General features: G+C 49.4%; 1 protein-coding gene across 1 annotated transcript; it reads right to left on the reverse strand.

Annotated features, from left to right (window-relative positions):
* Positions 1 to 2,286: 2,286 nt before the first annotated feature.
* Positions 2,287 to 3,240, reverse strand: LOC102566782 (olfactory receptor 10R2). The gene has a single exon (XM_006268857.1). It carries the CDS (start codon positions 3,238 to 3,240, stop codon positions 2,287 to 2,289), a length of 954 nt encoding a protein of 317 aa, XP_006268919.1.
* Positions 3,241 to 11,347: the final 8,107 nt, after the last annotated feature.

Consider the following 11,347-nt stretch of genomic DNA (forward strand, 5'->3'; position numbering starts at 1 on the left):
GGCATAGAAGTTAGGCTCACAAGAGGGACTCTGATGGTACAATGCTTAGCTTGACCTTCAGGCATCCCTCACTCCAGGCTGAAGTGGGCCTTCACTGTGGGCTCTGTCCATTCAGGTTTCCCAGCCCTAAGTGTCTTCCAGCTTCTAAACCCTTCCTTCAAAAGAAGTGTGTCAATCTGATCATTTAGAAACTAAAACTGCATCCCCCACCGTTCCCCTTATCTCATAGGCCATTGGTTAGACTGCTCAGCTGGGATGTGACCAACCAAGGTTTAAATCCCTCCCTTGCTTCAGAGGATTTCTGGCCCCCACTCCCAGTGCTCCAGTGCCCTCTCATAACCAAGCTGTTGGGTATCCTGGGGTGGGGGGGCCCTCTGTCCTCGCTCTGGACACGAGTCCACTTTGTGTAAGCTAATTAAACATTCACTGGAGCAGGTCCTACTCCTTTAAGTTGCAGCGTCGCTGCTGCCCAGTGGCATCATACTCTTGCTCTCTCTTTCTTTGACTCATAGATAACTCTGGGAACACAGCCTCATACCCCCAGCTTTTCTAGATCCCTGCCTCAGGGTTTCTTGAGTAATGAGGCAGTAAGTAAGAGTAATGAGGTGTCCTGTCCACAGCTGCATGTATTAGCAGCTTCAGCTGATCTCTGTTAACATTTCCTTTTTCCCTCAGAAAGGATAGTTATTGCCATCTTTCACACTATCTACAAGAACGGCAAAGAGATGGAGGTTGTAAGCTTCTCTACCTCAAAAGCATATGGAAACACTGCAAATGAAAACCTTACTTAAAACTTTTTTTTCAAAAGCTTTAACTGGGATTTTTGGCCTTCTTCTCCTACATTTTAAATAGAAGATAAAATGTTTTGTAAAGGTGGCTGTTGGTATGGTAAACAAGGAGGCCAGTCTCAGAATTTGAAATCTTGACCTGGTTTTAATGCTTGACTTCCTTAACCTGCTCATTATAGCAAAATTAACACAGCCCCTGCCCCTCCTCCCAGTTCCTTTACTTTTCAGTATTAGGGCCTCATGAGTATCAGGGTAGATAGATGGGTAGACAGACTTGGTGAGAGGTTCTGAGGCAAATAAGTATGTTGTGAGAAATGCAGTCCAGGCAATGTTTGTTTGCTGGATTCTCTCCATAAAAATGATAGAGACACGATAACCTGTGTGCAAACAGAGGACTTGGAACCTGCCCCTTCTGTATCAGGTTGGTGGGGAGGCAGTTGGCGTGCCCACAAGCTGATCCGGGGGACCAGGCCCTGGACAGTGACTCAGGACCTGGGTTCTACAAGCTCAAAACCTGCGCACCTGGGCAACTCACATCATTTTTGGTTCCCTCCCACCCTGTGCTGGTTCAAGTTCTGAGCTCCTTGGGATGCCTACCATCCCTCACAAAGATGGGCCTGTTTCCACTGACCTAGGGTGGAGCTAGGGTCATGGATTGGTACTTGGATAGCAGCAGCTACACTGTAGAGCCCTACTCAAATTCCTGTGTCCTCACCAGTGCTGTATTTCCCTGGGTGTGCTGGTAGGAGTTGTGGGAGCACATTGTAAGAGACCTTGTTTGTCTTATGGGGTACATAGGAGGCCCTGGAATATAGCACTATAGGGATTCAGCCTGTGTCCTCATTGCAAAGTGGCTCATTTGATAGTGCAAGTAACACAGGTGATAACCCACAACCCTGAGCAGGTCATTGAGTAGGGGCTGAAACCAGCATCCTCTGGGGATGGGATTGTGTGTATGCATAGGAGGGGGCTGTGGATGATGCCAGAGTATGGGCCTAAGGTAAGGATACAGCCCCTGAGTGTGCAGCACCCTCTACCCAAGACCCCTGTTCCCAGTAGAGATTTGCAAGGGCTACTCTAAGAATAATGCTCAGCTCCTCTGAAAACCAGCCCCTCCTTAGGTACTGGAATACAGACACAGCCACCTGCTGCTTGAGCCTGAAAATCTTCCCCACTTCCCAAAGTTTAGTCTTGGAACCTGACATTCAAAATTCTCAGCTGTTCCAAAGATGGTCTGATTTTCCTCTCATAAAAATAATAAAAAGACCAACAGAAAATAATCCAAAATAAATCCCTTCCCTGAAAGGCCTGCAGCAGCAAGTGGTGGAAACAGGACAAACCCTTAGCCAGTATGGTGATGTCACTTGTGACCCTAACAGAGGAAAGAAGGTGGGAGCCAGCAAGAAGGGTCTGTTCAGCTCTGGCTGTGATGGCTATAGAGATCAAGAGAACAGGGTCCTCCAGGCTCATTGCCCTGCTGGGATCTAGCCCAAGACTGCTACCCCTTGGGAGTGAGAGGCCCACATCCCAGTAGCTTGTGCAAAGCCCCTTGCACATCATTGTTACGCAGGGTGTAGATGAGGGGGTTGAGCATGGGGATGACAATAGTGTAGGACACTGCAATCAGCCTGTCCTTCTCTAGCATGTAGTGGGCCCTAGGCCGGGCATACATGAAGATAGCACAGCTGTAGTGTAGGAGCACCACAGTCAGGTGGGCACCACAGGTGGAAAAGGCCTTGCGGCGGTGCTGGGCTGAGCCCATGCACAGCACAGCCATCAGGATGCGGATGTAGGAGAGGAGGATGAAGACAAAGGGCAGGATGAGTGTCAGGACAACCAGAACATGGATGGCTGTCTCACTGGTTTCATTTCCTGGGCAGACCAGCCGCAGCACAGGAGGGATGTCACAGAAGAAGTGCGGTATGTGCTTGGGGCCACAGAATGGCAGGGAAAAGACCAGGACACTGAGGATCAGGGAGAACAGGACCCCTCCTGTCAGTGCACCCCCCACCAGGCCACAGCAGATGCGATAGTTCATGATGGCACTGTAGCGCAGTGGGGAACAGATAGCCATGTAGCGGTCCACTGCCATGCCTGTCAGCAGCAGGCAGTCAGTCACACCCAGTGCCACAAAAAAGAACATCTGGGTGGCACAGGCAGAGAATGAGATAGTGTGGCATAATGACAGCAGGTCTCCCAGCATCCGGGGCACCACCACCAGTGTGTACGCAGTCTCAGAGCATGACAAGCTGACGAGGAAGAAGTACATGGGAGTGTGGAGGGATGGGTCAGCCCACACTAGGGCAACAATTAACCCATTCCCCAGAAGCATCACCATGTACATCACCAGGAAAAGCCCAAAAAGCAGGCAGGCCAGGCTGGGCTGGCTTGTGAAGCCCAGCATGATGAGCTCTGTCAGAGCTGTCTGGTTAGCAGGGGCTTCCTGAACCATCCCCTACCTGCAGGGCAGAGAACACAAGGAGACACATCACATGAGACATCAGAGAGTGGGTTACACGTGTGCTACCACAAGGCATGTGTTTTCTGTGGATGACTCCAGGGGCTCTGCTGGGAATTCAGGAGAGTGAGGGTTGTCCAATCTGGCTTTGACAGAAGGGACTGTGCTGCCAGTGTCACATCCTGAGCTGAGCTGTGGGTGAAACCCTGAAACACTGGCTTCCTGAGTAGTCTGTCCCAGATATGCTCTCCCACAGCTACCACCCACCTTCTCTTTCCCATTTCACCTGCTTCTCTTCAGATGGGGATCTCCCTTTCACTTGGGGTTAGCGCAGCAACCAGCCTGGTGGGGCCAGGATCTTGGGTGAATGTGTGGACACTTCTTTACTATTACTGCCCCAAAGGGTCCTAGGGATACCAGGCGAATTTTTCTCCTAAGGCTGTGGAGGGTCTTGGTGGCTGATTTTTAAGTACCCACATCCACCCATGACAATGTAGCTCTCTTGAGACTCATGACCTCTTCCCCTCCCCCTTCACTAGGACATATTCATCCCTCATTGATAACCAGCCTAGGACTTGACCTTGCAGGCAGTGAAATCATAACTTCTGCATTGAATCCTACTGAATTGTCAAAAAAAGGCTCCTGCAAGTTGAGATCATGCTTTACTGGACTGTGGCTGAGAACAAACAGTAAAAGTCCAGCTGTGCGCAAGGCCCACAGCTGAGTCTAGCTGGAGGCCAGCTGTTCTTTCAGCCTTTACTTACAGTTTGAGAATAGAAAAAAATACAGAGACGCCAAGAGCGAGATATCCTACAAGGAGGAGACTCTAATCAGGTCTATGCTACACTTTCCTGCTGAATCACTCCCCACAGTGGAGATATCTCTGCTAGCAAATCCCTCTGTATAGATACAACTCTGCTGACAGAAAAAGGACTTTGGTCACCTTGGCATATGCTGTTTGGGGAGGTGCTGGAGCTAAATAGAAAGAAAAACTCTTTCTGCCAGCGCACACTGCCTCTCTACTGGGGACTCTGATGATAGAGATCTGCTAGGCAGTGGCTCTGTAACACAGATATGCCTCGGGGAATGCAGAGACAGCCAGCAGCTATGTAATGACCATCCAGCCCAGCCCAAGGCAAGCAACCCACTCAGTGACTTCTGATGGAGTTACAATATGTCTGAGAGAAAGAGAGACACCCTGATGTGATTCCAGGAATCACCATGCTGAAGAGTCAGCCATGTCTGGGGGTGAATTTGGTTCCCATTGCCTTTAAATCATTGCCCTTATGAGCTGAACCTTCAAGCATTTGACTTGCTTGGATGAGCACAGTCCCAGCAAAGCCATGCCAGAGCCCAGCCAAACTGTGAGCCAAGCACTCCATGGAGCTAGAGGGCTGCTCCCAGAGCAGGAACGCAATTCCACATGTAGGGAATTGGTAGTGCTGTGCCAGTCCCTTCATCCCCACTCACTAAGAGCCAGAAATAACTGGCCTGGGTGCAAGACGGGGCTTTGGCACTGGTTTTATAGTTTCATAGTAGCTAGGGTCAGGAGGGACCTGAACAGATCATCTAGCCTGACCCCCTGCCACAGGCAGGAATGAATGCTGGGTTCACAAGACCCCAGACAGGTGATCATCCAACCTCCTCTTGAATTTGCCCAAGGTAGGGGCAAGGACCACTTTCCTGGGAAGCTGGTTCCAGATTTTGGCCACCCTAACTGTAAAATATTGCCTTCTGATCTCTAACCTAAACCTATTCTCCATCAGCTTATGACCATTGTTCCTTGTCACCCCAGGTGGTGCTGGGGAGAAAAGAGCTCTACCTATTTGCTGTTGATCTCCCCTGATGAGCTTGTAGGCAGCCACCAGGTCCCCCCTCAGCCGCCTCTTGCTGAGGCTGAACAGGTTCAGGTCCTTCATTCTCTCCTCGTAGGGCCTGTCCTGCTGCCCTCTCACCAAGCGGGTGGCCCTCCTCTGAACCCTCTCCAGGCTGGCCACATCCCTTTTGAAGTGGACGCAGTACTCAAACTGCGGCCTGACCAAAGTTGCATAGAGGGGGAGGATCACCTCTCTGGACCGGCTTGAGATGCACCTTTGGATTCATGACAAGGTATGGCTGGCCTTGCTGGCTGCAGTCTGGCATTGGCGGCTCATGTTCATCTTGGAGTCAATAGTGACTCTGAGATCCCTTTCCGCCTCTGTGCTTTCAAGAAGGGAACTCCCCAGCCTGTCTGTATGCTGTAGATTCCTTCTCCCAAGGTGCAGCACCCTGCATTTGTCTACATTGAACCCCATCCTATTCTCATCTGCCCACTTTTGTAGTCTGTCTAAATCTAGTTGCAGCTTCTCTCTCCCTTCAAGTGTGTCCACCTCGCCCCACATCTTAGTGTCATCAGCAAATTTGGACAGAGTGCTTTCCACCCCCTTGTCCAAGTCGCTGATGAAGATGTTAAACAGTGCGGGCCTGAGGACCAAGCCCTGGGGTACCCCAGTGCTCACATCTCACCAGGTTGAGTACAACCCGTCCACCACTACTCTCTGGGTGCGCCCCATCAGCCAATTTTTTACCCATCCAACTGTGCAGGCATCAATGCCGCAGTCACTTAATTTATTGATGAGGATGGGGTGAGAGACAGTGTCAAAGGCCTTCTTAAAGTCTAGAAAGACTATGTCCACAGTGACACCATCATCCAAGGATTTAGTTACTTGGTCATAAAAGGCAATCAGGTTGGTCAGGCAGGACCTGCCTTTGATGAACTCATGCTGATTGCCCCTGAGCATGATCTCTCCTGCAGGCCCCCCACAGATGTGCTCCTTGATGATTCTCTCCAAGAGCTTCCCAAGCACTGAGGTGAGGCTTACAGGCCTATAATTACTTGGGTCCTCCTTCCTCCCCTTCTTAAAAATAGAGACCACATTAGCCAGTTTCCAATCTCCTGGCACCTGGCCAGATGACCATGAATGCTCACACAGCTGGGCCAAGGGGTCCATGATGACCCCTGCCAGCTCCCTCAACACCCTTGGGTGGAGGGCATCTGGACCTGCAGATTTAAAAATGTCCAGCCCTTCCAGAAGATCCCTAACTACATCTGCACTACCTGAAGGCTTGATAGAGCTATCCCCAAGACTGTCCCTACCTCTGGTAGGTGGGATATCCCGGTTCCTGTTCAAGAAAACAGAGGCAAAGAAACTGTTAAAAATATCAGCTTTCTTGTCTGGCGTGGCCACCAGATTACTGTTTGTGTCTTGCAGGAGGCCTACATTGCCTGGTGCCCTCTTCTTGCTCCCAGTGTACTTGAAAAAGGACTTTTTGTTGTCCTTAATCCTGGACGCTAGCCTGAGTTCCATCTCTGCCTTGGCCTTCCTAATAGCCCTCCTACACTCACGGGTCGAGGAGGAGTACTCCTCCTTGGTGATAGTTCCTCCCTTCCACTGGTTGTACTCCCCCTTTTAGTCCTCAGGCATTGCTGAATGCCCTTGCTGAGCCAAGGGGGGTTCTGAGCACTCTTACTCCCCTTGCTTCTCTCAGGGACTGTTATCCTTTGGGCCTGGAGGATCGCCCCTTTAAGGTACGACCATCCCTCGTGGACTCCCATCTCCTCTACCTTCTGGGCCCTCAGTGCCTCCCCCACTAGTCTCCTAAGCTCATTGAAGCTGGCCCTTCTGAAGTCAAGGGCTTTAGCCTTGGTGTGAGCCCTAAACGCCCTGCATTGGATAGTGAAATCCAGCAGGTGATGATCACTATTCCCCAGGTGGTCAAGGACCTGCAGTCCCCTCACCAGGTCATCCCCCGTGACCAGGACCAGGTCCAGCAAAGCGTTACCCCTAGTGGGGCTGTGCACTTTCTGGATAAGGTGAAGGTCCTGTAATACAGCCAGAAACCTACGCGAGCGGTCAGACCTGGCTGTCTGCTCCTCCCAGCAAATGTCTGGGTAGTTTAGGTCACCCATGACAATAACATCCCTTGACCTAACCGCCTGCATAAGCTGATTGGGGAAGTCCTGATCTAGCTCTTCCCCCTGGTTGAGTGGTATAACAGCATCCCCAAGGTGGCAGATGGGGAGGGGCAGGAGTTGGCATGCTCTGCCCTGATTCAGGAGTAGTCAAGGACATCACTTGGAAAAGAGATAGAAAACCCATTGCTACACCCTATGAGGACATTGTCATAGCCAGAAGGGTCACATGTCCCCTTTTATGCTGAGAGGCAGTTGGAACCCTTTCTTTCCAGAACCTGCACTGGAGCTCTGTGATGAGGCTCACAGGTCACTGGGTAGATTCTTTGCCACATGCACTGAAAATCAGAATAGCCCCTGCCAGCCTGGATGCCCGTGCATCCCCTGGAGCTGGTGACAGAGCCAGGAATAGACTCCCAGCCCCCTGCCCCAGCCACCAGTATCTATGTCCATGCCCACCCCTCCTCTCTCCAGCTTTTTACCTAAGAGCAAATACAATAAGAATAATACTGATTCCTCAAGTCTGACTATGGATCATTGTGTTACTTCCAGAGATGGGGACCAAGCTTGAACAGATGAGAACAGGATCACTGCTATTTTCTCCAGCTGCAGTATTGGGCCCCAGTCTACCCCCTGCCCTCCCTTTCAACTACAGGCCACTTCCCCTGCTCAGCTCAGCCTTACCTGCTAGAGATGAGATAGGAGTGTTTTCCTAAAGCACAAGTCAAGATGCAGAAAAGCAGCAGTGGGCAGAGCCAGGGTCCCCTTATATGCCTGGGGTAGCAGTACGAACCGTGCTGGATATGGGGCACCACCAACCTGCTGAACTGCAAACACCTATGCAGCAAGCCTTAGAGGCTGGGTCCTCAGAGTCTCTGAGCTCTGGAGCTGGGGCCAACCTGTGGTGTCAGAGCGAACATTTTACAATCCCATCCCTGAGGGACATGCTATAGGAACCTGTACCTGCTCTCTCTATCTGAGCCTCCCAAGCCCCAGCATCTCTTCCCTTAAGAGGCCAGCAAAGACAAAGACTGGACCCTGCCTCCCAGCCTCTGTGGACTCTAACTTGAATGTAGGACTCTGTATGGGGGAAAGCCTGGATAGTCAGAGGGTGCCATGGTACCACCCCTTAGTGTGCAGCCTTGTGTTATCTTAACTACAGGGAGCTGGCATGGGAGGAACCGGGCCCAGAATTGGGCCCAGGGCTCACTGCAGTGCAGGATGCAAGCACAGCTGTGTGAGAACAGCTGTCCAATGGAAAGCTGGTCAGAGCTGTCTGCCAGTAAGTGGGCCTAATTTGACTAGCCTTGACCAGAGAGGACCGAGATGAACTTGCTGGTTAAGCCTGTACTCCAAGTGCTCTGAAGACTGCCTGCTGGATCAGATTGATTGAAAAGCAGCTGGGCCTTGTGGGGCCCTGGGGGTGCCAATTAGGAGGCTTCTGCACAGAGAGGTCACAATTTACAGCCCCCCCTAAAATCATATGACATTCAAATCATGCCAAGCAAATCTAGTCACTCTGTCGGGTTCAGTTTCTGCTCTGCTCCATCCTTCCATTCACCCTGCAACTTGGTTTTGATCTATGCTCATGTCCAGCCCCCTTTGGGGAAGCCACTTTGAAGGAGCCATTTGGGGTGAGCACTGTCTAGGCCACACATGATGGACAGTAGCTCAAACCTAGGCCACACATGATGGACAGTGAGGTGTGTGCTGTGCAACTGATATGGCAGGGCAGCCAGCTGCAGCCATGGGAGCCAGTGGTGGCCTTGCATCTTGTCCACAGCTACAAGCTGCTTTGGACCAGAAGCTACTAAAAGGATACCTACAAAACTTTGACTTCATAAGACAAATGTTTTCTTTATTTTTCATGCATATGGGAACAAGTTAGAGAGAGCAGCTGGTTTGGCTCTTTAATAGTTCCTGTTCTGGTTCCATGAGTTGTAATAGCCAAATAATGCACTCAGTGGGGAAAGATTTCTTCCTGATCCCTGCAGGCACCCAACACAAGTTTTGAAGCACAAGGTTAATACAATATAACTCCATGTAAATCATGAGGAAGCAAGATGAACAAAGGAAGGAGAAATGGGGCTATCAGACCTACTCAGCCTAGCTTTGTGGCAGTGCCCTATCCTCTTCAATACTTGCCACTTCCCCAATCTCTGTATTATTGGGAAGCCTTTTCAGCAATCACTTGGTTTTCTTCCAAGTCATAATAAAATTAGTCAATAGTGTAGGGCCAAGAACTCCTTCCACTAGAAAACTACCCCCTCAGATAATGATTCCCCCCTTTACAGTTATGGAATCTCAGTGTGGGTTTAGGGTGGCATCAAGAGGCACAACTGACATGATCTTCACAGCTTTCCAGCTGCAGGAAAAATGCTGAGAACAACATAAAACTTTCTATATGGCCTTCTTTGACCTCACAAAAACCTTTGACTCTGTCAACCAAGATGCGCAGGGAAGGATCCTTCTGAAATATGGATGCTCAGTGCAATTTGTCCCCATTCTTTGCCTGCTCTGTGACAGTATGCAAGCGGTGGTTCTCAGTTACAGATTTATAATAGATTCCTTTGAGGTTAAAACAGGAGTTAAGAAAGGTTGCACCATCACTTCAACACTCTTCTCAACGTTCCTTCCCGCAATGCTACATCTGACCACCAACAAGCTTCCAGTCAGAGCAGAGCTAAACTACCAAATGGATAGTAAGCTGTTTAATCTCAGCCAACTCTGAGCAAAAACCAAGACCATCCCAACTTCAACCATCAGCCTCCAGCATGTTGATTACGTTGCAGCATGTGCTTACTCAGAAGCAGACTTTCAGGCAATCATCAACATTTTTACTGAGGCATTCAAGCAAATGGGACTGACACTTAACATTCAGAAGACTATGGTCCTCCATCAGCAAGCTCTTAATAAGAAGTCCCCAGATCTAGTAATTCAGATTCATGGTGAGACCCTGGAGCAGGGCTCGAATTACACTTTAACTCTTGTGGGGGTCTGCAAAAAAAATAATTAAACTGGTTCAATGGAAGGAGCAATGCAATTGGAGACCCCCAGGTTATGAATTTCAAATCTTAAAGGAGGGCTTTCATGTCTTATGGGGGGGGGGGGGCTGAGCCCCCCCAGCTCTCCCATAATTTGCACCCTGCTCTGGAGCATGTTGCATATTTCTCATACCTCAGAAGCCATCACTCACAGAGGGCTGACATGGACGAAGAAATCCAACATTGCCTCAAACATGCAAGTGTATCTTTCAGATGCCTGAGGAAATGAATGTTCAAAGATTGCAACATCAGATCTGAAACCAAGTTTATGGTTTATCAAGCAGTTGTCAATTTCCACCTCTCTGCACAGAGCTGAAATGTGGACAGTGTACAGGAGACACCTCAAGTCATTGGAGAAGTACCGTCAATGCTGCCTGTGAAGATCCTCGAAATCTGGTGGGAAGAATATACACAAACATTAGCGTCCTTTCTCTAGCTACACCACAAGGATTGAGGTGAGGATCAGTCGACATCAATTTCTCTGGGCTGGCCACATCATCCAGATGACCAACTCCAGACTCCTGAAGCAAGGTTTATTCTCTCAGCTCAATCAAGGCATATGCTCAAGGGGAGAGTATTGAATGTATTTCAAGGACATCCTCAAGGCCAACTTGAAAAATGTAACATTGACATCAGCTCATGGGATACTATCACCCAGGACCACTCCAAATGGAGGAGGAGTCTGCTGCAAGGATCTCAGTACTTTGAAAACTTACAATGACAACCAGAGACAAAAATGCGGGAGAGGAACAAACAGCATATCATGGACTGAATCAAGAATCTGGATCCACCTACCTTGAATGAAAATATGTGCCCAAGTTGCAACAGAATCTGTAGATCCAGGATTGGCTTTGTCAGATATCTTTAGACCCACAGATAAGACTTTAATGGAAGACAATCATCCTCAACTGCAAGGGATTGCCAAAGAAGTGTTTTCTTTCAGGTCATGGTAAAATTAGTCAATAGCTCAGGGCCAAGAACTGCTTCCACTAGACAACTCCCCTCAGATAATGATTCCCTCCTTTATAATTAAATTTTGAAACTAATTAGATGCTTCTTAATTCATTTATTGTGTGTCCTGATAATTTTTTTTAACCAGGACACA

The sequence above is a fragment of the Alligator mississippiensis genome, chromosome 5 (assembly GCF_030867095.1).
Source record: "Alligator mississippiensis isolate rAllMis1 chromosome 5, rAllMis1, whole genome shotgun sequence".
NCBI classification, from domain to species: domain Eukaryota; kingdom Metazoa; phylum Chordata; order Crocodylia; family Alligatoridae; genus Alligator; species Alligator mississippiensis.